Source organism: Schistocerca piceifrons, chromosome X, assembly GCF_021461385.2.
Source record: "Schistocerca piceifrons isolate TAMUIC-IGC-003096 chromosome X, iqSchPice1.1, whole genome shotgun sequence".
NCBI classification, from domain to species: domain Eukaryota; kingdom Metazoa; phylum Arthropoda; class Insecta; order Orthoptera; family Acrididae; genus Schistocerca; species Schistocerca piceifrons.
Genome location: NC_060149.1, coordinates 227,639,249 through 227,666,759, shown reverse-complemented (window position 1 = coordinate 227,666,759; position 27,511 = coordinate 227,639,249). Strand labels below are relative to the sequence as shown.

The 27,511-nt window shown below is 38.3% G+C and overlaps 1 protein-coding gene across 1 annotated transcript in view; it reads left to right on the top strand.

Annotated features, from left to right (window-relative positions):
* Positions 1-2,211: 2,211 nt before the first annotated feature.
* Positions 2,212-27,511, top strand: part of LOC124722272 (glutaryl-CoA dehydrogenase, mitochondrial-like) — a 43,503-nt gene continuing 18,203 nt past the window's right edge. The window contains exons 1-3 of the mRNA XM_047247459.1: positions 2,212-2,225; positions 3,034-3,253; positions 21,281-21,510. Coding sequence (XP_047103415.1) covers positions 2,212-2,225; positions 3,034-3,253; positions 21,281-21,510 — 464 coding nt within the window. The remainder of the gene's footprint in view (positions 2,226-3,033; positions 3,254-21,280; positions 21,511-27,511) is intronic.

Genomic DNA, 27,511 nt, shown 5'->3' with positions numbered 1-27,511 from the left:
AGACCAAGAGATGAATACACTAAGCAAATTCAGAAGGATGTAGGTTGCAGTAAGTACTGGGAGATGAAGAAGCTTGCACAGGATAGAGTAGCATGGAGAGCTGCATCAAACCAGTCTCAGGACTGAAGACAACAACAACAGCAACAACAACAACAACAGGAAACTTGAAACATATACCAGAATAATTGTCAGTTTGTCAGGACATTACATGAATAATGTAGACCTGAGTTCAAAATTTTTTGAACCTCAATTATTTGCATAGAACAGATGATAGAAATGTACTGAACTTCACTTCAGGCAAGGGAACCTTTAATGGACCACCAATCGTTGAAATACCTGTATCAATGTGCATGTAGAAGAACATTGCATTGGCATAAATAAAGATATTATGTTTTGTGGCTTGGGTACCAAGGAGAACTTTCAGGGCTGTAGAACTAGCCAATAATGTGTTGCTCAATTGAAATTTTGGTATCCCCACCAGCAGACAAATGTATGGACACAGATGAACTGCAGTGGGTTCTGTGGTAGAGTAGTGCAGAAGCTATCATGGACGTCATGTGTGGAGTGTCATATGGGCAGAACTGCTGACTCAGGTGTTTACTTGCCAGGGACGATAGGTTGGGCCAGTGAGTTCCTATGGAGTGATTGATTAACACTGACCTGACTTCCACATTGCAGCATGCTCTTGTTTCCACATGTTATTTGTTTGGTAATTCATGCTGGTTGCATTTTGTGCTTTTCTCCTTGTGTCTCTACATGGTGTTTGGACTCCCTGTTCCCCCATAGATCAACTTGCACATTGAGTTTATCCTCTTCTGCGGTCCAGCTTCCAGGCTCCTGGGTTGAGTGCCCACAGTTGGCTAGATTAGTGACATTTGTGCTGATGGCTATGTTTTGCAACGTTGTCGTGCCTGTGCAGATACAAAAGAAACAATTATGTTGAAGTATGGTTTTTCACTGTATTAAGTGTTGCAAGTATTAATTCTAGATTTGCATAAGGCATTTGGTTCTATAAATCATACAGTACTTTTATCCAAATTAGCGGTATAATAGCAGTATCACTAAAATTCATAAGTTATCTCTGAGATGGGAGACAGTATGCTAAACTATCTTATAAGAATGGAAGTAAGAATGCCCCACAGTAAAATCAGTATACAAGACTCTCAACTTTGGAGTTCCCAGGGAAGTATTCTTAGATCATAAAACTTAAAGCTAGTGAACTATGCTGCTGATACAGCATTTATTATCCTCAGCCGCAATGAGCAGATAGCATTCCAAAACAATAAAGACAACTTTGAACTAATCATGGAACATCTGATCATGAATAAACTTATACCGAATAAGGCCAAGACTGTTGTGATAAAGTTGGTGCTCAATTGCAACCAGTCTCAAGTGTATATAAATATTGAATCACTGTCTACAGTTGAAACATCCAATAAACATAAATTTTTAGACATTGTTATTGATGAGTGTCTTACATGAAAAGAGTCTGTCAGCTACATCTGTAAAGAGACTAGCTGAAATATTTGGTTGCTAAAACACCTGAAAAATATATAACTCCTCCTATTATTAAACAAATGCTCTATGGATTAATCCCTTCTCATTTACAACACGAGACTGAAATTTGGGGTGGAGCACCCACAGTCTACATGGATAAAATATTCAGGCTTCAGAAGATACTAGTTATGGTTATTACTACTGTAAGCAAACACTAGTCGTGTTGGGACTATATTAAGTATAATTTATTGACTATACAATAAAGGTATATGCTTATGACAATTATATTTGTAAAAGAGAATGATGCAATAAGCATAATGAATAGAGATTTTATTAATGCAATACATGAACAAGGTGTATTCAAATAACTTAGGGGAATGCAGCTGGGTGACGACATTCTATACACTGGGAGAAACTAAGGTCTCATAAGGTGTTGTTATTATGATACTGAGTAACAAAAGTGCTACAAATGAAAGTCCACTTGCATTTTATAATAGGTTGCCAAATAATGTGAAGCAGCTCTGTGGAAATTTCTTTAAGAGCAAGTTGAAACAGCTGTTAATTAAAAGACTTTTATATCCACTCAGACATTTCTGAACTCCATTATCAGTAGTATTACTTTTGAATGTTGCAGTGTATTAGTGGCGTTGAATGTTTATATAATGGCATCTAATGTGCTTCTATTTTAGCTTATGTATTCCTTATATGTACGACATGATATCATCATTGTAAGTGTGCAGCAATTACAATGTTCAAGGCTGTAAAGGTATCATAGACAAATAAAGGTTAATAATAATAATAATAATAATAATAATAATAATATCATTTCTTATGTTATAAAAATCCTACACTGGTGCTTTTCTATGTTAATAATCATGCATAATAATATTGTATTGTATGGAACTGAGGACCTAGAAATGATGGAGAGGCTTCGTCCCTGCCATAGCCCACAGTGGTACACAATCCCACAACAGGTTACAGCAGTCCACTCACCCCACCGCCGCCCCACACCGAACCAAGGGTTATTGCGCGGTTCAGCCCCCAGTGGACACCTCCCCTCCCCCAGGAACATATCACACCAGACGAGAGTAACCCCAATGTTTGCATGGTAGAATAATGATGGTGTATGCGTACATGGAGAAAGTGTTTGTGAAGCAATCGCTGACATAGTGTAACTGAGGCAGAATAAGTGGAACCAGCCCACATTTGCCAAGGCAGATGGAAAACCGCCTTAAAAACCATCCACAGACTTGCTGGCACACCAGACCTCAACACTAATCCATTGCATGGATTTGTGCCGGGGACCGGCATGCCTCCTACCTGGAAAGCAGTGCGTTAGACTGCACAGCTAACCGAGTGGGCATGCATAATAGTACATACCTGTAGCTATATTTGGGTATTTCAGACACATCATATTGTCATATGCTTGTTCCTTAATACTATCTATGATAAGTTTCCATTGTGTTGATTTCTTTTGATTTGAAAAGTGTACTTGTAATACTGCATCTATGTTTATGTAACTTATTGTCTGTTCAGGATAAGCAATGCCCCAGTTGCAGATATTTTAATTATTTGGGCAAAATGTGAAGACGGCAAGTTACGAGGATTCATTGTGGAATGGAATGGAGCTAAAGGATTGGCAACACCCAAAATAGAAGGCAAATTCTCACTTCGGGCATCTGCTACAGGAATGATTTTCTTAGATGAAGTTGAAGTTCCAGAGGAAAACGTTCTTCCTGGTGTGACCAGTTTCAAAGTAAGCTTGAATTTTGTTTTTGTCATGTGTCACCATAACTCACTACCATGATCCCTAATCTTATACCAGAACATACTGAATATGGGCAGAGTAATTCAGTCAAGAATTGCAATGTGTGAGACTGACAACTACGTTGCGACACCCACCAAGAGCAGTATTTAATTCTTTGTTAAATGAGAATTGTGTGTTGGTAGGAACAAGTGAGGGCAAAGTGTCATGTTTTGTGTATGCATTAACTCAGAACAGCAAGAAAAATTTCTTTATTCTAGTAGAAGCATCTTTAGGCAACAGATGCAAAAGTTACTTTATTTTCTACAATTTTCTTCTTTATTATGCCTGTAATGTCTAGAACTTCCTTTAGATTCCATAGATGAGTGTATTTTAATTCCCTTAGCTGAAGTTTTACCCAGCAAAGCAATCCAATTATCTGGCCAGGGTGCCGGTGCCCCTGTGTTCATGCCCTATAAGCAAGGAGGGGAGGTAGTAATTGTGTACCTTCTAGTACTGTTACAAGAGGAGTGCTGTCGCACGCTAAATGTCTATACTCACATCTAAATGAAGTACCCATTTAGAATAAGACCAGAATTGGGACACATAGTATATCTCACCTTGGCTGCTCACAGTGGGCAGCAGTAAGAAGGGCAATATCTGGAAAACTATCTTCCCCTGTGACATCGCTATTTTCTACGTGTGTATCTATTGATTCTTTGCTGCTGTTTCATTGGAGGATGACAATGCTGACTTTTTGTTTGAATCTGTGCTGAGTGATTTTATTTATATTTTCAGTTCCTTGGCCATCAAAGTGTGTCTCCTCCACTCATCATCACACACTTTTTTGGCATGATACGTATACTTTCAAGTCTCCTAAGGACACAGCAGTAAAAGATAATGTCACAGCCACATAAGCAAAGTGACATTGTGGTCTAGTGGTTAGCATTTGTGCCTAGTAATGCCAAGGTCCTGTGTTTGATTCCCAGTGACCATCTCAAATTTTTCGTAGGTGGAAAGGTTTGGAAGGAAACCCACTTAGCCTTGTAATGCCAACTATAACCAGAAAAATTGATGCATAAATCACCAAAGTAGTGTTACATCAAAAGGTATGCACCAAGCTAGATGACAAACAACATTTATTTATTAGCAGCAGAGGCATGAGCTGTTAAGTTTTTCAGGTTAGAGAGTAAGATGTGTGATGTATCACGATTATCTTTGCAAGATTTCATAATAGTTCTGTAGGATTTAGGTCTAGATGGCATGACAGCAGTAAGAAGGGACATTTTTTGCAAGAGTTTACCAATTGAATAAAGAGAAAGTGTTTGTTGCTCCATAATTAATGTGAAAGTTTGGTTTTCTTTGTCTCTACAGATTTGTATTTTTTTTGCCATTTCTACATGATAGTCTGAAGTTTTCCTGTTGTCACAGAGAATATGTGAACAAAAAATGAAACTCTGCAGTCACAACAATGAAACGCTCTCTGGCACTGTTGTCTGATGACACTGTTCACACATTGCCACTTTGCAATATTTTTCACAGTGTAGTGTGTCTCGATCCATGGCTCATCTAAGTAAACCATTGGTCACTTTATGCTAATGCTTCATTTTATAAATTTTTTTTAAAAGTCTGATATCATGGGCTTTTTTGCTAGTATGTTCATGACTCATTCATTCTAGCAACTTCTAAAATCAAATCCCATAGATGGAACAGTTTTTCTTAGAGTTTCTTTTCTAGTAGGGAAGGCTAATTCAGTGAAACAACAGCTGTGAAATTTCTGCAAAGATTGTATTTCCTTCCATGGCCATAATATTGCAGCAATTTATTTAGATCACCAATGAAATATTTATTGTATGCATTTCTCTAATTCTGTTTTGGAGCACATACTTTATGTCCTACTCCACTTGGCATCATATCCCTCCTTCTGTAATTTGCACACCATTCCCTAACTGAATGCATCTTTTATCACCTTCTGTGTCAGCACTATCACACTTTTCTTGTTTTCATTGCCTGTAATATTAACGATATTAATAGCAAGTAGTCATGGCTTTCCACAAAGGTATTTTCTGCAGTCCCTTTTTGTGCTCACACTCTGAGATGGACTGGAACATTACTGTAACAAGTCACATCGCCAAGTAGTTCCCATTACAGCCAGGTAACTGATTCACCTTGCCGAGTAATACAGAGTGCTTATTGTAATTGTTGAATTCATCAGTCTGAAGACTGACTTGTTTTCCTGTATAAACTTTTTACTACCTGCATAACTACTGCACCCTATATCAATTTAAACCTGCCTACTGTATTTAACATTGATTTCCCCCTGCAATTTTTACCCCTGACACGTTCCTCTAGGCCAAATTAAACTATTCTTTGATGCCTCAGGATGTGTCTAATCAATCTCTTTCTTCTGTTAGGCAAGTTTTGATGTTAAGCTCTTTGATGTCTAATTCCATTCAGTACCTCCTTGTTACTTATCCAATCTATACATTTAATCTTCAGGATTTTTCTGTAGCACCAAATATGCTTATATTCTCTTTACCATTTATTTTCTTCATTTCACTTCTACATGACACCACACTCCAAATGAATACATTCATAAAAGGCTCCCTAACACTTAAATTTGTATTTGTTGTTAACATCATCTTGCTTTTCAGGAAAGTTTTTCTTGCTATTGCCAGTCTCTGTGTGTGTTCGATATTCACTCTGTATGTTCTAAATATTCTTGTCAGTTTTATATTTTCTTTTGAAATATGATGTAACAACTGAACTCTAAAACATACACTATAATCTAATCATCAGATGAACATGTTAACTGTTGCAGAGGATTGGTTTTCATGATCTCGCTAATATCCAAAAGCCACTCATTGTGAGAATGCAATTGCAGCAGTGCTAGACAGGGAGCAGTGCTGTAGGTTTTGTGCCATTTTATTTTGAGACTACAGCTTGCTGTAGTTTGACAGAAAGCATGGCAAATAGATGGATCAGGCTGAATGCCTTCTGTTTTTGTCCAAAGTTTTTTGTACATTTGGGTACAAAAATCTTCAGTAATTATCAAATTTATGTGTGCTTCAGAAGAATTAGAAATTCAGAGAAGAAGAAAGTTGCTTAAAATCTACTGCTGTCTTTTGAATGCATGGAAATAAAATATTCAAATTCATAATAGTGATTATGTATAAAACTATTTTTGTGTTTAGCAGAATATAAGCAGAGTTTAGTTTCTGAGAGGATGAAACGTACAAGGGTATACTCTGCAATGGTTTTAAGATAACGACTGAATTTGATGTACCATAAACTGGGTTAAATTATGCAACCTGGGTTACTTTACACACTTTCCATTAAGTTCTGTGGGGTGCCGCCCATGGCCTGTTTTGGAAATTCTGAGTAAAATGGCTGCTTAGATAAGACATAGTGAACTTTACTGGATTGAAAAATCATGACAGTGTTGTTCATACATCATGATGCAGGATGATAAATGCAGTTAATTGGATGTGAGCATCTTTACGTATTTTTACATTGCTTAGAAACTGTCATTGCCATGTCATAGTTATGTGGAACAGTAGGTGAAACACTTTTTTAGTGGAGACATTTTACTAGCAAGCTGAAAACAAGCAAAGGTGTGTGACTTTTGCTTGGGTGGGGGTAACTTTACGACGACTGCAAACAAAAGCAGAAAATAAGGTTACTTAGGAAATTATTGGACAAGTGCTATCTTATGATGAGATTCAAGTTAAGTTCGTGAAGATGACAGGTGACTCAACATAGACATTTGTATGGCCTGATGTTGGAGATATCTCCAAAATCAATAACTAGGGGCTACTTGATGAACCTGTGGTATTACAAAGATGATCTTTGTAGTTCAAAGAACACCTGCAATCTTTTATGTATGTATCCAGTCTTTATTGAAGTGAAATCAAGGTTAGTAGTGCCTCATCCTGCTATAGAAATACTATAAAAGTGAAGGTGAGAAACTCGTGCTCCAGACACAGCAGAAGCATTATTTTCAATTTACATAATAAAAACTTAAAATTTAAATGACTTGCCATATTGCATTTATCCTTGTAATAGGTTCCAACAAGTCAATAAAGCTATGAAAAGTGTCATGCCACTTCAGATTTCTGTTTTCTTTCCATTTAAAATTTCCAGACGTGTGTAAAGTTATCCATTATAAGGCAATACTGCCAAATATCTTGCAAAGTACACTGAAGAGCCAAAAAACTGGTACACCTGCCTAATATTGTGTAGGGCCCCCGCAAGCATGCAGAAGTGCCACAATATGATGTGGCATGAACTCGACTAACGTCAGAAGTAGTGCTGGAGGGAACTGACACCATGAATGCTTCAGGGCTGTCCATAAATCCATAAGAGTATGAGAGGGTGGAATCTCTTCTGCACAGCACGTTGCAAGGCATCCCAGATATGCTGAATAATGTTCATGTCTGGGGGGTTTGATGGCCAGTGGAAGTGTTTAAAGTCAAAAGAATGTTCCTGGAGCCACTCTATAGCAATTCTGGATGTATGGGGTGTCGAGTTGTCCTGCTGGAATTGCCCAAATCTGTTGGAATGCACAGTGGACATGAATAATGGATGCAGGTGATCAGACAGGATGCTTACGCATGTGTCACCTATCACAGTCATCTCTAGACATATCAAGGGCCCCATAGCACTCCCAACTGCACACGCGCCACACTATTACAGAGCCTCCACCAGCTTGAACAGTCCTCAGCTGACATGAAGGGTCCATGAATTAATGAGGTTGTCTCCATACCCTTACACATCCATCCGCTTGTTTCCAGTCATCAACAGTCCAATGTCGGTGTTGATGATCACAGGTGAGGTGTAAAGCTTCATGTCGTGCAGTCATTAAGGGTACACGAGTGGGCCTTCGGCTCCAAAAGACTATGTTGATGATGTTTCATTGAATGGTTCACACACTGACACTTATTGATGGCCCAGCATTGAAATCTGCAGCAATTTGTGGAAGGGTTGCACTTCTGTCACGCTGCACTATTCTCTTCAGTTGTCGTTGGTCCCGTTCTTGCAGGTCTTTTTCCAGCTGCTGCGATGTCAGAGATTTGAAGTTTTACTGGATTCCTGATATTCACCGTACACTCGTGAAATGGTCATATGGGAAAATCCCCACTTCACCGCTGCCTCGGAGATGCTATGTCCCATCCCTTGTGCACCGACTATAACACCACGTGCAAACTCACTTAAATATTGATAACCTGCCATTGTAGCAGCAGTAACCAATCTAACAACTGCACCAGACACTTGTTGTCTTATATAGGCATTGCCGACTGCAGTGCCATATTCTGCCTGTTTACATATCTCTGCATTTGAATATGCATGTACTCTTTGAATGGAGTAACTTTACACACAATGTTGTTAAAACATGTCATAAACACGATTTCCATTCATTTTGAGGCTACAATTGCCCTTAAGAACCTGAATGATATACAGAAACCCATTGATATCAATTATATAACCAACCACCTCCCCCTTTGAACCATAGTCCTTGCCGTTGGTGGGGAGGCTCGCGTGCCTCAGCGATACAGATAGCCGTACCGTAGGTGCAACCACAACGGAGGGGTATCTGTTGAGAGGCCAAACAAATGAATGGTTCCTGAAGAAAGGCAGCAGCCTTTTCAGTAGTTGCAGGGGCAACAGTCTGGATGATTGACTGATCTGGCCTTGTAACACTAACCAAAACAGCCTCGCTGTGCTGGTACTGCGAACGGTTGAAAGCAAGAGGAAACTACAGCCACAATTTTTACTGAGGGCATGCAGCTTTACTGTATGGTTAATGATGATGGCATCCTCTTGGGTAAAATATTCCGGAGGTAAAATAGTCCCCCATTCGGATCTCCGGGCGGGGACTAATCAGGAGGACATTGTTATGAGGAGAAACAATGCTGGCGTTGTACGGATCGGAGTGTGGAATGTCAGATCCCTTAATCAGGCTGGTAGATTAGAAAATTTAAAAAGGGAAATGGATAGGTTAAAGTTAGATATAGTGGGAATTAGTGAAGTTCGGTGGCAGGAGGAACAAGACTTTTCGTGAGGTGAGCAAGCAGTAAAGGAAACAAAAGAAAAATTTGGAATAGGTATTAAAATCCATGGAGAAGAAATAAAAACTTTAAGGTTCGCAGATGACATTGTAATTCTGTCAGAGACAGCAAAGGACTTGGAAGAGCAGTGGAACGGAATGGACAGTGTCTTGAAGGGAGGATATAAGATGAACATCAACAAAAGAAAAACGAGGATAATGGAATGTCGTCGAATTAAGTCGGGTGATGCTGAGGGTATTAGATTAGGAAATGAGACACTTAAAGTAGTGAAGGAGTTTTGCTACTTGGGGAGCAAAATAACTAATGATGCTCGAAGGAGAGAGGATATAAAATGTACACCGTCAATTGCAAGGAAAGCGTTTCTGAAGAAGAGAAATTTGGTAACATCGAGTATAGATTTAAGTGTCAGGAAGTCGTTTCTAAAAGTATTTCTATGGAGTGTAGCCATGTATGGAAGTGAAACATGGACGATAAATAGTTTAGACAAGAAGAGAATAGAAGCTTTCAAAATGTGGTGCTGCAGAAGAATGCTGAAGATTAGATGGTTAGATCACACAACTAATGAGGAGGTATTGAATATGATTGGGGAGAAGAGGAGTTTGTGTCACAACTTGACTAGAAGAAGGGATCGGTTGGTAGGACATGTTCTGAGGCATCGGGGGATAACCAATTTAGTATTGGAGGGCAGCGTGGAGGGTAAAAATCGTAGAGGGAGGCCAAGAGATGAATACACTAATCGGATTCAGAAGGACGTAGCCTCCTGTAGGTACTGGGAGATGGAGAAGCTTGCACAGGATAGAGTAGCATGGAGAGCTGAATCAAAGCAGTCTCAGGACTGAAGACCACAACAACAACAACATAACTGACCACACTTTATAAAATCAAGAAAACACAAAAAATGTGTTTGTAGTATCTCCAGTTGACAGTAACAGGAATATTCTTAGTTTTGATGTGAAAAGGAGAAAAATAGATGGAGGAGAATGAAATACTTTTTTTGTGCAATAAGAAAAACTATTGGCTCTGGCCAGTTGTATTAAAACAATACATGTTACTGATATTAAGCTTGCAGTGACTCATAAATGATCATCATTGTGTTGTTTTGTATTGTATTGTATTGTATTGTATGTTAACCGGGGGCCTAGAAACGACGGAGAGGCCCCATCCATGCCGCAGCCAGAGTGGTCCACAACCCTACGATGGCCACCGCGGTCCTCGTCACCCCTCTACCGCCCCACACCAAACCACTCTTTCAGGGTTATTGTGTGTTTTGACCACAGCTCTGTGGTCTAATGATTTTATCAACCAGACTGACCATCTTCATCTTAATGAGGGTGACAGTATGGTCTTCAGGAACTACGGTTACAACATTCATCAAATAAATGGAGTGCTTTCAAGTGAGAATCACAATAAGACCACCGACAAAAAGTGGGAAAAGAAACATGTCTTCTTGCCATTCTGTGGGTCCATGTTGAGCAAGACATGCCACCTACTGAAAAGACACAAAATCAAATTGATCTTCAGGTCTCTGATAAATATTCGGAAGTCCTGAGACCAGTTAGAGATGGAGTAGGTCGCAGAATACCTCGGGTCTACAAGATGGCTTGTGAGTGCGGCCAGTCATATGTTGGAAATCGGTATGAATGGTAGAACAATGCAGACAGAAGAACAAGAGGCTTTATCGCATACACTACCTTGAGAAATCGACTTTAGCTGAACATGCTTTAGAAAACGGTCGCTTGATCAAATTCGATGAAACCACTGTTGTGGCTCACACTAATGGCTTTTGGGACTGTGTAATTAAATAAGCCACTGAAATAAAAATCATCAATAACGCCCTTAATGGAGATGGCCTCCTGCAGCTCAGAATGATGTGGAATCCAGGGATCACATGGTTGAAGTGGGCATATTGAATGCCAAGTCAAATTATGCCCATATATGGCAAGGCTGTGAGCACCAGTGATATCAGCTGGCAGCTAGCATATATAAGGGTGTACCAGCAGCCCACTGGCAGTCATACCTCTTGAAAAAGGCCAATGAGCACTTGGCTGAAAGCTTGTGACGTTCACCTGCTTTGTTTCTTCATTTGTCCTTGGTGTCGACGTACTGCATTGTTATACTGGCTAAAAAATAGGGGGTGGGGGGGGGGGGGGTTGGAGGGTGGAAGTTCAACACTGACTACTGTAATTAATGTAGCTAACAGTTGCACAGTTGTGTTTCACAGTTCTTTACTGTCACTGTCCACAACCCCCAACAGTACATAGCTCACTATTGGTAAATTTTGGTAAGCCTCATTAATAGGTTGCAGGCAAACATCAGCATACTGCTATGATAGTTTGCTGTTGAACATCTATGAGCAGTATAAACCTAACCACACAGTTCGCAGTTCTTGCAGAAGAATAAGGTATGTGTGACACTATTTCTCAAATAACTTGAACAGACATTGTCATTGCCTTAACACATGGCCTATTTGTGTTACACTAATTCCACTGTTAAATTTGATGCATTGTTGTTACTTGAAGCAGTACATAATTTCCCTCTGAAAATTGGCCGTGGACGGACTGTCTCAGGACCAAACATAGGGCCTTTATAAATCCTCACAGTAAATAGGCACTGAGACTATACTTTTTTGATGTTTTAAGTTACAGAAATTACAATTAAAACATAACTCATTCAATTATATGAATAGATCGAAAAATTCCTCCTTTTTAACAGTTCTCTCTACCACAAAGATTAGGCCAAATTATTTGTTTAAATAATGAAATTAGCAGATCTAGTTATGCAAACAATGCTTTTGACCAATCTGGTAATTATTTTGGAATTAAATAAGGGCTGACTTTGCTAACATGTTTTCGAATAGAGCCAAGTAAATAATTAAAGGATTCTAGTAGTTCTTCTTCCAAATGTTTATAATTATTACAGATTTTATTTTTGTTTATAAGTAAACAATAGAATTTAAGTCCTGAAAAAATTACTGATTTCACTCCATAACAAAAGATATTAACTAGGAATGGTCAAAATAAATTAGGAAATTAATTACATACACAAAGCTACGCACCAAATTAGACCTGGTGCAGGGAATAGCCTTGATAGGGACAGGGAATGTGATGTAGGTGGTGACCTGATAAAGATAGCTACTCAAACTGATGGCATCAATCTGCATTTCATGCAACTGTTTCAGCATCATGATCAGCCTCATCTTAATGCAGCTGTTAAGCACGTTAACATTGGGCTGGAGAGGGCACTGATGGCAGAGGGCATGGGTCACATTGCATTGGTGCCAGTTGAGTTTATCAGTAGATCAGGTTTCACTAGGCATGGCCTGCACTTCAACAGGTTTGGGAAGGGGATACTGGCAAAGCTTATAGGTGCAAGTGTAGTGGGTGGTGGTAGGACACTCTTGGAAAAATTCCTGTAGTAGTTGGTGTTAGAGCTGCACCGTTTTTGAATGAAGTCAGCTGATGGATATACCTGCTTAAAGGAAGTCCCTCTAAGGGCTCACCTTCAGAGGATGTCATGTTTCCAAGTAGAGAAGGAGTTAGCATATTTCATCAGAATATTAAAGCTATTAGAGATAAAGTTAGTGAACTGCTTATAGATGTTGACTATGAAATTATTCGTATATCGGAGCACCACTTAAATAATTTGACGATTCAGAGGCTTCCTTTACCAGGATACAGGTTAGCTGGCTGTTTTTCAAGGATTTCATTGTGGAGTGGGAGAATGGCCATGTATGTAAAAAACAGTATTCCTTTTGCGTCCATAGAGGTATGTATCGTGGCACTGCACTGAACAGATATTTGAATGTTGTGCAGTTGCAGTTGAATTTAGTGAAACTAAACTTTTAATTGTTTTTGTTTATAGGTCCCCTAATTTTGACTTCAGAGCATTTCTGCCCAAGCTAGAGGGGGTTCTTGTTCACTTTATAGGAAGTACGAGAAATTAGTTGTGTGTGGTGACTTCAGTATAAATTTTGTACATGATAGTGCAAGAAAAATGATGTTGGTAGATCTCCTAAATTCATATGATCTGATGCAGAATGTGTTTTTCCAACTACAGTGCAGGGGAACAGTAGCACAGCCATAAACAACATTTTTATTCATTCTTCATTACCAGATGGGCATTCTGTTAGTAAAAGGGTCAATGCCCTTTCAGACCATGATGCACCAATTTTAACACTAAAAGGATTTTGTACTCAAACAAATGTCACATATAATTACAAACTATGCAGGAAAGTTAATCCAAAAGCCAGCCGGAGTGCCCGAGTGGTTCTAGGCACTACAGTCTGGAACCGTGCGACCGCTACGGCCACAGGTTCGAATCCTGCCTCGGGGATGGATGTGTGTGTTGTCCTTAGGTTAGTTAGGATTAAGTAGTTCTACGTTCTAGGGGACTGATGACCTCTGAAGTTAAGTCCCATAGTGCTCAGAGCCATTTGAACCATTTAATCCAAAAGCAATTGAGAATTTTTTAAACCTTGTCGAGGAACAAGAGTGGCAGGATGTTTATAGTGCTGGTAACATAGATGACAAATATAATGCTTTCCTTAACACATTTCTGATGCTCTTTGAGAGCTGCTTTCCATTAGAATGTCCTAAATAGGGTTGTTGTGGTCTTCAGTCCTGAGACTGGTTTGATGCAGCTCTCCATGCTACTCTATCCTCTGCAAGCTTCTTCACCTTCCAGTACCTACTGCAGCCTACATCCTTCTGAATCTGCTTAGTGTATTCATCTCTTGGTCTCCCTGTACGATTTTTACCCTCCACGCTGCCCTCCAATACTAAATTGGTTATCCCTCGATGTCTCAGAACATGTCCTACCAACCGATCCCTTCTTCTAGTCAAGTTGTGCCACAAGTACCTCTTCTCCCCAATTCTATTCAATACCTCCTCATTAGTTATGTGATCTACCCATCTAATCTTCAGCATTCTTCTGTAGCACCACATTTCGAAAGCTTCTATTCTCTTCTTGTCTAAACTATTTATCGTCCACGTTTCACTTCCATACATGGCTACACTCCCTACAAATGCTTTCAGAAATGACATCCTGACATTTAAATCTATACTCGATGTTAACAAATCTTTCTTCTTCAGAAATGATTTCCTTGCCATTGCCATTCTACATTTTATATCCTCTCTACTTCGACCATCATCAGTTATTTTGCTCCCCAAATAGCAAAACTCCTTTACTACTTTAGGTGTCTCATTTCCTAATCTAATTCCCTCAACATCACCCAACTTAATTCGATGACATTCCATTATCCTCGTTTTGCTTTTGTTGATCTTCATCTTATACCCTCCCTTCAAGACACTGTCCATTCCATTCAACTGCTCTTCCAAGTTCTTTGCTGTCTCTGACAGAATTACAATGTCATCGGCAAACCTCAAAGTTTTTATTTCTTCTCCATGGATTTTAATACCTACTCCAAACTTTTCTTTTGTTTCCTTTATTGCTTGCTCAATATACAGATTGAATGACATCGGGAATAAGCTACAACCCTGTCTCACTCCCTTCCCAACCACTGCTTCCCTTTCATACCCCTCGACTCTTATAACTGCCATCTGCTTTCCGTACAAATTGTAAATAGCCTTTCGCTCCCTGTATTTTACCCCTGACACCTTCAGAATTTGAAAGAGAGTATTCCAATCAACATTGTCAAAAGCTTTCTCTAAGTCTACAAATGCTAGAAACATAGGTTTGCCTTTCCTTCATCTTTCTTCTAAGATAAGTCGTAGGGCCAGTATATCCTCACGTGTTCCAATATTTCTACGGAATCCAAACTTATCTTCACCGAGGTCGGCTTCTATCAGTTTTTCCATTCATTTGTAGAGAATTCGCATTACTATTTTGCAGCTGTGACTTATTAAACTGATAGTTCGGTAATTTTCACATCTGTCAACACCTGCTTTCTTTGGGATTGGAATTATTATATTCTTCTTTAAGTCTGAGGGTATTTCGCCTGTCTCATACAACTTGCTCACCAGATGGTAGAATTTTGTCAGGGCTGGCTCTCCCAAGGCTGTCAGTAGTTCCAATGGAATGTTTTCGACTCCCGGGGCCTTGTTTCGACTTACGTCTTTCAGTGCTCTGTCAAACACTTCACGCAGTATCATATCTCCCATTTCATCTTCATCTACCTCCTCTTCCACTTCCATAAAACTGTCCTCAAGAACATCGCCCCTGTATAGACCCTCTAAATATTCCTTCCACCTTTCTGCTTTCCCTTCTTTGCTTAGAACTGGGTTTCCATCTGAGCTCTTGATATTCATGCAAGTGGTTCTCTTTTCTCCAAAGGTCTCTTTAATTTTCTTGTAGGCAGTATCTATCTTATCTCTCCTGAGATAAGCCTCTACATCCTTACATTTGTCCTCTAGCCATCCGTGCTTAGCCATTTTGCATTTCCTGTCGATCTCATTTTTGAGACGTTTGTATTCCTTTTTGCCTGCTTCACTTACTGCATTTTTGTATTTTCTGCTTTCATCAATTAAATTCAGTGTCTCCTCTGTTACCCAAGGATTTCTGCTAGCCCTCATCTTTTTACCTACTTGATCCTCTGCTACCTTCACTATTTCATTCCTCAAAGCCACCCATTCTTCTTCTACTGTATTTCTTTCCCCCATTCCTGTCAGTTGTTCCCTTATGCTCTCCCTGAAACTCTGTACAACCTCTGGTTCTTTCAGTTTTAATCTACAGTTCATAACCAATAGATTGTGGTCAGAGTCCACATCTGCCCCTGGAAATGTCTTAATATTTAAAACCTGGTTCCTAAATCTCTGTCTTACCATTATATAATCTATCTGAAACCTATCAGTATCTCCAGGCTGCTTACATGTATACAACCTTCTTTTATGGATCTTGAACCAAGTGTTAGCTATGGTTAAGTTGTGCTCTGTGCAAAATTCTACCAGGCGGCTTCCACGTTCATTTCTTACCCCCAATCCGTATTCACCTACTACGTTTCTGTCTCTTCCTTTTCCTACTATCGAATTCGTCACCCATGACTATTAAATTTTCATCTCCCTTCACTATCTGAATAATTTCTTTTATCTCATAATACAGTTCTTCAATTTCTTTGTCATCTGCAGAGCTAGTTGGCATATAGACTTGTAGTACTGTCGTAGGCACGGGCTTCGTGTCTATCTTGGCCACAATAATGCGTTCACTATGTTGTCTGTAGCAGCTTACCCGAACTCCTATTTTTTTATTCACTATTAAACCTACTCCTGCAGTTCCCCTATTTGATTTTGTATTTATAACCCTGTATTCACCTGACAGAAAGTCTTGTTCCTCCTGCCACCGAACTTCACTAATTGCCACTATATCTAACTTTAACCTATCAATTTCCCTTTTTAAATTTTCTAACCTACCTGCCCGATTAAGGGATCTGTCATTCCACACTCCGATCCATAGAATGCCAGTATTCTTTCTCCTGATAATGACATCCTCTTCAGTAGTCCCCGCCTGGAGATCCGAATGGGGGACTATTTTACCTTCGGAATATTTTACCCAAGAGGACACCTTCATCATTTAATCATACAGTAAAGCTGTATACCCTTGAGAAAAATTACGGCTGTAGTTTCTCCTTGCTTTCAGCCGTTCACAGTACCAGAACAGCAAGGCCATTTTGGTTAGTGTTACAAGGCCAGATCAGTCAATCATCCAGACTGTTGCGCCTGCAACTACTGACAAGGCTGCTGCCCCTCTTCAGGAACCACAGATATGTCTGGCCTCTCGACAGATACCCCTCTGTTGTCTGTATCGCTGAGGCACGCAAGCCTCCCCACTTGGGAGGTCCATGGTTCATGGGGAGGGGGGGCTAAATAGGGTACTAGCAGTAAAAGGCAGCCTCGGTGGCTAACTAGTGGGGTAAGGATATTATGTAGAACAAAGCGGGAATTATATCAAAACGTTAGAAGTGGTCACAATCAAGGTACAGTAGTGCATTGCAAACAGTACTTCGAGGTGCTTAAAAATGTTATTAGGAAGACAAAGAGTACATGGCATGCAAATACAATAGCTCATTCACAGGATAAAATTAAAACCATATGGTCAGTTGTGAAGTAAGTGTCCGGTCAGCAGCACAAGGTTGGCAATATAAAGTCAGATTCTGTTACTTGTATATCAGATATATGTACAGTATTTAACAATCATTTTCTGAGCATTGCTGGTGAATTAAATAAAAATTTAGTTTCTACAGGAAATCATATAACAATCTTAGCAAATGCCTTTCCGAGATTGATGTCTGAAATATTTCTCAGTGATACAGACAAGGGGGAGATTGAGTGAATAATTAAATCACTGAAGACTACGGACTCTCATGGATATGATGGAGTGCCTAGCAGAATATTAAAGTACTTTGCTGCACATGTTAGCCCTGTATTTAGCCATATTTCTAATTTTTTGTTTAGGAATGGTCAGTTTCCTGAATGATTAAAGTACTCAGTAGGAAAGTCGCTTTATAAAAAGGAAGAAAGGAATCATGTAGACAATTTTCGACCTATTTCTATGCCATCAATGTTTGCTAAAGTCATTGAAAATGCTCTGTATGTAAGGATAATTGATAATTTTATATCACACATTTTGATATCAAATGTACAGTTCGGCTTTAGAAGTCATTTAACAACTCAAAATGCTATATTCTCTTTTCTCTGTGAGGTACTTGATGTGTTAAACAAAAGGTTTCAAGTACTAGGCATATTTTTGATTTAACCAAGGTGTTTGACTGTGTTGGTCACAGAATGTTGCTGCAGAAATTGGACCATTATGGAATGTGGGTAATAGCTCACAATTGGTTCACTTCTTACTTTAGCAACAGAAAGCAGAAGGTCATTATTCACAGTGTTGAGAATAGTGGTGATGTGGAGTCTGAGTGGGGTACGGTCAAATGGGAGGTGCCACAGGGATCAGTGTTGGGGCCACTCCTATTCCTTATTTATATAGATGCAATGCCCTCTAGTATTTCAGGTAACTCTAAAATATTTCTGTTTGCTGATGACACTAGCTTGGTAGTAAAGGATGTTATGTACAACATTGGCTCAGTTTCAAATAGTGCAGTTCATGACATAAGTTCATGGCTTGTAGAAAATAAACTAATTCTAAATCACAGTAAGACACAGCTTTTTTAGTTTCTAACACACAATTCAAAAAAACCTGACGTTTTAATTTCACAGAATGGGCGTATGATTAATGAAACTGAACAGTTCAAATTTCTAGGTGTTCAGATAGATAGTAAACTGTCATGGAAAGCCCACATTCAGGATTTTGTCCAAAGACTTAATGACGCCATTTTTACTGTTCGAATGGTATCTGAAGTAAGTGATCGTTCAACATGAAAGTTAGTCTACTTTGCTTATTTTCATTCACTTATGACATAAGTCTTATGTCATATGGTATTATATTTTGGGGTAACTCTTATCATTCTCAAAAGATATCTGTGCTTCAGAAATGCACAGTTTGGGCAATAAGTTCGCCACTCAGTATATTTATTTTTTACTGTCATTTCTTATTAACAATATCAGCTTATCCCCAAGAGTTAGCAGCTTTCACTCAGTTAATACTAGACAGAAATCCAATCTGCATTTGGATTGCACTTCCTTAACCCTTGTGCAGAAAGGTGTGCAGTATACTGCTGCAACCATTTTCAATGAGCTACCACAGGAGTTCAAAAATCTTAGCAGTCATCTATGCACTTTGAAATTGAAACTGCAGAGTGTCCTCATGTGTTACTCCTTCTATTCTGTCGAGGAGTTCCTTGAAAAATTAAGCTCATTCCTATGTTATATTGTTGATTGTGCTTACTCAAACTTATGGCTTGTCTTTTTTTGAGTTCATATAGATTTTATTTTATCTGTTATTACTTGTATGTTGTAATTTCATGTTCTGACATGTTGCATGACCTTGGAGATTTGGTACTCAATTTGGTCCTACGGAACTTGATGTGTAAATAAAAAGAAAACAAGAGCTGTGTATTTCATAGTCTTGTCATGCAAAGATAGTACATTGTGACTGTAAATTTTTGAAATGGATTCATTTGTGGGTTTGTAGCTATTTATTGTATTTACAGCATCTTTACTTCAAAGTCAGCCAATCAGGCGTATTTCTTTTCCTTTCTTATGTCTTCTCAGAAACTGGTACATAATTGTATATTTAGCATCATTTAATTCTGGTACATCCACCTTTGGCGAGTCCTTTTCTACCAATCTTTTTGTAATGTGTGTTGGCTTTTTCATGTTTGCCATGTGTGTGAGAGAGACAAGCCTATTACAATCGTGGAACTTCCCTCTTCTGTTTAACTATAGCCTATGAAATGTAAATTCTTTTCATTGGTGCAGATGATAGAAATACACAAAGAATATAACAGAATCACTTGTCTGTCATACTGTCAGAAAATAAGTTTTGGAGCAAACTTTGTTGCTTCAGTTAGTTATCAATAAGCTGCCAATTTAATTGTCTGTTTGGCTACATAGGAACCTTACATGTTGGATGTTCTGAATTTCCAGCACATTTATCTCATTTCAATGACTTGCAGTGTCATTCACTATTATAAAATAGTATTAACAAATTTGACATTTTTGTGGCTTGTGTAGTGTAGTAGTAATACTTGATCTGTACAGCTATTTTATTGGCAACCATTGCTGCCTGATTATTTACCATCATTGGAAAGCCATTAATGAAAAATCAAGATAAGAATAGGTTGAGGGTAAAACACTGAAAGAGTCTATACTATCTGATTTCCCATGCTGTATTAATTTTGTAAGTCTAACCTGGAAGAGGTCCAAAAATTCGAAAAGATTCTCAGAGGATACTGTTAACAAAGTATTTTATTCCTGTAAATGATTATAGCATCCTCTGTGAAGTATCTTATATGGAAACCAAATTGGGAAGGAATCAGAAAGGAATTGCAACATGTCAATAAATATGATCATAAATAGTCTTCCAAAATATTTTGAAAAGTAAGTGGTAGGAGATAGGCAGGTTTAAAGTTGAAAGATACAAACTTATGTCTGCTTTTACAGGCTGATATCAAAACAGCATAATTTCATCTGTAGGAAATAAAACTAATTATTTTCTATAATTGTATTGCCAGTTAAAGATTTGCAATATGTATGACCATTTCTACTAATTTTAAGAAAATGCAAGTAGTTTGAGACACTACTCTTTCATCTAAAGTGAGAAAATTTGTACAATTATGTTGCTACTCTTTTTCAAATTATCTTCTTCTTCCCCATTATGAGGCAAATCATCCTGCAGCTGAGCACCGATTTCATGAAGTACTGTAAGCAAATTGTTGACACAATCACTTTGGATGTTCTAAGTTCAATCATGGAATAATCTAGATTCTCATCTCCAGATATGTACATAATTCCCAAATCAACAATCAGATTGTCGCACAGATTAAAGTTGTATCCATTGCACTCATGTCTGATGGCTGATCCGATTTATTCTTCAATGCCTAGAAGAAAAAAGTAACTCTCATCCCTAGGTTCTCACTGACCTTAATACACATCTCCAGATATTTACATAATTTCCAAATCAACAATCAGATTGTCACGTAGATTAAAGTTGTATTCATTACACTCATTTATGATGGCTGATCCAATTTATTCTTCAAAGCCTAAAAGAAAAAAAAAAAAAAAAAAAACCTCTCATCCCTACGATCTGTTATCTTGTGGATGAATCTTGGTAAACATGGCAAATGTATTCTTAGTTGAGGCACATTGGATTATATAATCAATACTCATTGGTTCATACAGTTTACACAATGTGGATATAATGAACTCGAAGAATACTGAGGAATTGATGCATACTGTAACAGGCAAAACTAAAAAAGGCCTGATGTTTGAAGTGAAGATGATAAAGTTTTTCTGTGTGTTCTATTTATATTCAAAATAAACTCTTCCATATTTCACATTTTTATTGTAAGTGTTGGATCTGTTGTAACTTAAGGTTCTTTTTTTGTGCCCTTTTTCCCCAGGGACCTTTTACCTGTCTTAGTAATGCTCGTTATGGTATTGGCTGGGGAGCCCTGGGTGCAGCAGAGTTTTGCTTAGCAGAAGCACGTCGATATACACTAGAGCGTCACCAGTTTGGACGGCCTTTAGCAGCCACCCAGCTCATTCAGAAGAAATTAGCAGATATGCTTACAGAAATATCAATAGGTCTTCAAGCATGTCTTCATGTGGGTCGCCTGAAGGATAAGAATTTGTAAGTGTACTAATTTTTGAGGAATAAGAATTTGTAATATTGCTGATTTTAATCACAAAGAGAAAACAACATATTCAATCAAATCAAAACTTAATTTGAAATATGTTGAAAAAAACTTAGATAATCCAAACTTGTTCATTACTGAAAATAATTTTTTTAAATAAGGGTAAAATATAAGGTATATTAAAGAAAAATAACATTTTTCATCCTAGAATTCTGTCCTGTGGTATTAACTGCCTCTATAAAGACACATTGACTTGTAACTACTTTTATGTCATAATTTTCAAAGTTACACAAGAAATGCTATGTAATTCATTTGGGAATGAAGCTGTTCAATTTCAACTCAGAAATTCCTGGTAACAAAACTCACTCAGGCTTAGTGTGATGCAGAAAGCAGTGGGTTATGCAGTCCCAAAATTAATTCACCCCTTATCCAAGTATGTGAAAAATCTAATATACAATATAATTAACTTCAAACGCAAACTGAAATCATGTCTGCTTGACATCTCCATCTCCATAGGAAAAGGATGGAATATTAGAGCTTAACATTGTCAATGATGAGGTCATTAGAAATAGGTTGGAGAGGAAATCAGCTGTGCCCTTTTAAAAGTACCTTTACAAGGTACTTTCCCAGCATTTGCCTTAAACTGTTTAAACAAATCAAGGAAAACCTAAATCAGGATGTCCAGGTGGGGATTTGAACCGAATGAGTTGAGTGTCTTACACTGTGCCATTTTGCTTGTATACAATTGAAAAATTTGTGAATGTACAAGACTGTAAAGTGTATGTGACATTGCACATATAGTGAAGTATAAATCAATGTATGTTGAAAAATAGAGATTAAAGATAGCTTAATATTAATTAAAGGACGATCATATAAATGGTTAGCATGTTACTATATTTTTCACTGAGTAAGTCCTTTGTAAACTAAATGACTCATTTGATTAGAGTACTGTGAAATCATGTACTTAGTTACAGTATATTCTGAGGTTCATTATTACACTGCAAAGTTCCCAAGGAAGAGTACTAATTACAGGAACTGGACACAAATTTGATGGAGGAGAGTTCAGATCCTCTCAAAGTTATTTATGTTTTCCTTTACTTCCATAAATTGATGTAGACATCTACATCTACATACATGCTCCACAAGCCACTTTATGGTGCTTGGCAGAGGTTACCTTGCACAGCAGCGAGTCATTCTCTTTCTTGTTCCACTCGCAAATGGAGTGAGGGGGAAAAGACTGTCTAATTGCTTGTGTATGAACCCAAATTTACCTTATGATTACTTCATATTCCTTACACAAGATGTACATTGGGTGCTGTAAAATTCTTCAGCAGACAATTGCAAATGCTGGTTTTCTAAACTTTCTCAATAGTGTTTCACTAAAAATATGTCGTCTTTCCTCCAGGGACTCCTATTCAAGTTTTCAGAGGATTTCCATAATACTCATATAATGATTGAACCTATCAATAACAAATCTAACAACGTGCCTCTGAATTGCTTCGATGTACTCTAATCCTACCTGGTAGAGTCTCAAAGACTCTAGTGGTATTCAAGAAGTATTCTGTATGTGGCCTCCTTTAGAGATGAGCCATACTAAAAAGACTTCTTGCAATAAAACAAATTTGACCACTTGCCTTCCGTGCAACTGATGTCATGTGCTTGTTACATTTGATATTGCTTTGCAACTTTACACCTAGATATTTAATTGATGTAACTGCGTATTTGGTTCACATGGGGTACCACAGCCATACTTGCACGTCATGTGCTGGCTTTCAGATCGGCTGTATGCACTGTTTAATAACAGGGTAACTGCACAACACATTAACACCTACAATGCTTGAAAATGGCCTGCAAGGCCAAAATTGGGCAATCACGCAAGATATAATATAGGATGATTATAATTAAAATTAAACTTTCAAACCACTGTAGAAGTAACACCACTAGTCAGAATGACGTCAAATTGTAACGGAATGTTATTGGAGAAGGGGGAAAACATATGGCAGACGGAAAATAAATAGTTACAATATGTAGCAATATATGGCACTGTAAGCATTATAATTTAATAGTGGTCGACTACAAATGACAAATGAATCATACAACAATGCCTAAGGTGTACGTTTGACGTTAAACAAACTTAACTACTCAGTTTGCATGCGTGTACAGGTGTGATACTGTTAGTTACGTAAGCCCATCCACCACGGCAAGTTCATATCACATTGGATGGGAAAAATTGGTTTTTAATTGTCTTGAGGCCAAAAATCACATAAAAAGCATCACTTACATCAGTTTTTAATTGTCCTGAGACCAAAAACCGTACAAAAAGTATCAATCAAAATCAGATCACATTATTAATTTCTGTGTGACTGGTCCAAAAAATGTTCAGTATGCTGTCCACCATTTTCTGCAACAAGTTGAAATTGAGGAACAGAATGTTACACAACTGATGGAAGTGTTTCCGGAATCACATTCAGAATGTGTTGCGCAGTGCGTGCCTTCAATGCAGCGAAGTTTGCAGTCGGAACACTGAACACATCATCTTTCAGGCTGCCGGACAGCCAGAAGTCATACGGTTATGATCAGGTGATCAGGATGGCCAGGCTGTAAGAAAATGGCGGCTGATAATTCTAGCAATTCTGAAATGGCATTTCAGCAGCTGCTTAACTGGATTTGCAATGTTCAGAGGTGTGCCATCTTGCATAAAAATGATCCCATCCACACATCCAGGCTTTTGGAGAGCTAGAATAACTAGATTGCGCAAGAGACACTCATAGCACTTAGCAGAAGCACCTGTCTCTTCTAAAAAATATGGCCCTATGATAAATGATGCCGTATACCCACACCACTCAGTGACCTTTTCAGGATGAAATGGAATCGGTTGATTTGCGTGTGGATTTTCTCTTGCCCACATTCGAAAACTCTGTGTATTGACATACCCTGTCAGATGGAAGTGGGCTTCATCTTTCCACAAAATCTTCCCTGGCCAATCATTGTCCACTTCCATGCAAGCAAAGGTCTCTCTTGCTGGCAGGTCAACAGGAAGCAACTCGTGCACATGGGTAATTTTGAATGTGTCGCAAAGAAGAGTGTTTTGTAGGATTTTACGCACAATGCTCATGGGTATGTCCAATGTTCAGGCAATTCTCCATGCACTACACGTTTGCACACCACTACTTGTCTCCTCCTGCACTGCTGTGGCCACTGCTTCCACTGACGTCGAATCAATTTGTTTCCTCTGTCTATCAGGTTGCTCACCAAAAGAACACGTCTTTTCAAATTTATGAATAATTTTCTCCAGACCCACGGCAGTCATTGGACCAACACCTTTTTTAAAACCCTACAGTGTCCAGTACTTCCACAGAATGATGTGTGCACAGTCATCGTTCTTGTAATACAGCTTCACAAGCAGAGCGTGATTCTGCATTGAGACAGTCATTGCGAACATCGCAGATGCGAAAGGAGGAAAAGCCGTGTACCTGGAGTGTTTATACCAACTTCAATGTGTCGTGCGCATGACAGGTGTTTTCATTTACCTATTCTGTCACATGAAGCACCATCTGTTGATCAATTTTCATACTATATTTTTCATCTGCCATAGGTTTTTCCCCTTCTCCAATAATTTTCCATTGCAGTTTGACATCATTCTGACTAGTGGTGTTATTTCTACAGTGTTTTGAAAGTTTAACTGTAATTATAATCACCCTGTATAATACTCGTGAAAATCATCTGAGGTTGAAAACTTCAAGAAGTCCTTTAATGTGATTGCTGATAAAAAAACATGACTTTCGTGTGTCATGTGACACATTTTCAGATGAATAACATGCCCAGAACTTCTAAAATGGATCCTAAAAGTGTGCTTGTCATACTTACTGATGAGAGTAAGAATTTTCCAGTGTTGTATCATGAAACACTTAAAGTTTAATTATTTATCAACAAGAATAATGTGTGGTAGCTTACCCATGATCACCTTGTAGACATTTGTTTAAGGAGTTGGGCATCCTCACTTCTGCTTCACAGTATATTTATTACCTCATGAAGTTTGTTGTAAATAATCCATTGCAGTTCATTACAGTACATTATGATGTACATAATTACAATACCACAAAGAAAAATGACATCCAATACTCCCCATAAAGGTTGTCTTTAGCAAAAGAAAGGGTGGTGTAATGCTGCAACAAAAATTGTTGATCACTTAATGAGGCATATAAAATGTCTGGCAGCCAGCAAAGCAGAATTTGAGGACAAACTGAGAAAGTTTCTCCTTGACACGTCCTTCTATTCTATAGAAGAATTTATGTAATTCTAATGTGTTAAAGGTGATGGGTAAGAATTGCCAAATCAGATCCGCATATTTTTTTTTTTTTAAAAAAAAAAAAAAAAAAAAAAAAAAAAAAAAAAAAAAACACTTATAAATTTTGATGCCATAACAATATTCACAAAATAATTTGTGATGGGATGTAAAATGACTCATTCCTACAAGACATTGATTTATATACAACAAACTCATTTAAATTGTGCAATTTTTACTATTAAAATAAAATTGTTTTAAACATGAGATAAGTTAGTACATTTCACACAGTGACTGTCTCGGAGTATTTCAACAAATTTAAACAGATGACGGGTGGGTATTGGGAAAAACTGAAGACCAAGCTTAAGAAAATTCCTCACACACTGATTGCCTATAATATTAATATTATGAACATCCTTCTGTCAAGATTGAGCTCACCTAATAACCCAGGGGGGATGTCATAATACCAGAGGTATTATGGAGTAATGAGGAATATAACCTAATAGCATCTAGCAAAACGTTTTGGCCTTATGACAGCAGTGACATGTCATTGCTCGGGCTGTGTGAAACAGTGTGTGTAGATAGCCACCCTGATCCGTAACTACTCAACTGTTGACCACAACACACAGAAACTGGCCAGAAATGGATCCAAGAAACATACATATGGTGTCCTATATGTGCTCAATATGATTAAGGTCAGGTGACCTGGAGGACCAGAAAACTTTCTCATTTCATGCAGTGTTCCAATTTGGGAGCAACTAGATAAGGGAATGTCTTTCTAAAGGTACAAGTCACCTGGAGAGGGAGGTGAGAGATTTAGTGTGCACCTGATTGGGCTGAAGGTGGTTGTATCATTCACCAGTGAGGAACAATGTTAGTCATACCAGGAACCACATTTCATTCCACGTACATGTCCACCATATGGTTATACCACTGCTACTGGCCTGAATGGTGTTCTTTTGGAAAAACAGCTCACCTGGTTTTTGGTGTAATTGTACCCCGCCATAAGAGTGTACCAGTGTGTTCTGCAGCTCGTCAGTTCAGGTAACTTTCTTTACTGTCAGTGTCCAGTGATGATATGAATAGCCATGCTCTTTGATGTTCAATAAGCATGTGAGAGTGGTGACTTCTACACATTATAGTGAGAGGATGATTGTGGGTGCTGACCAATCATCATTGTTGTTCATGGAGGTATGTTCCATCTATGCAACTAAATGAAAGGCAGTGTGTTTATCTCCATATGCCTTTTGCTTCTTTTGTCTGTGAAGCATCTTCAGTGGCATGTTATACATATTTCTTTTTTTTACAAATAATAAATGTGTGTTTGCCCTGATGGCTGAGAAGTCGGCATGGCGGTCTGTCATGTCATGGGGCCCGGTTTCAATTCCTGGCTGGGTTGGAGATTTTCTCCGCCCAGGGACTGGGTGTTTTGTTGTCCTCATTATCATTTCATCATCATCTGTGGAAGGCAAAAGGAAACCACCACTGGAATCACTTCCCTAGACGCTCATGGGGTGGACCTCTCTGATGAGGCTTCCTCCATGACAAGACCTGCCATAAGGCAGAACACAAAGTTTTAGTTTTTATAAATGTGTTATGTAGTAGTTGCAGAATGTAAGTATGTAACATTTTGTCATGTTTTTCTCTTGTTTTATAGATTAGAAGCAACGTTTGTATCACAAATTTTGTGATGTTAAATTATCATTTGGTGT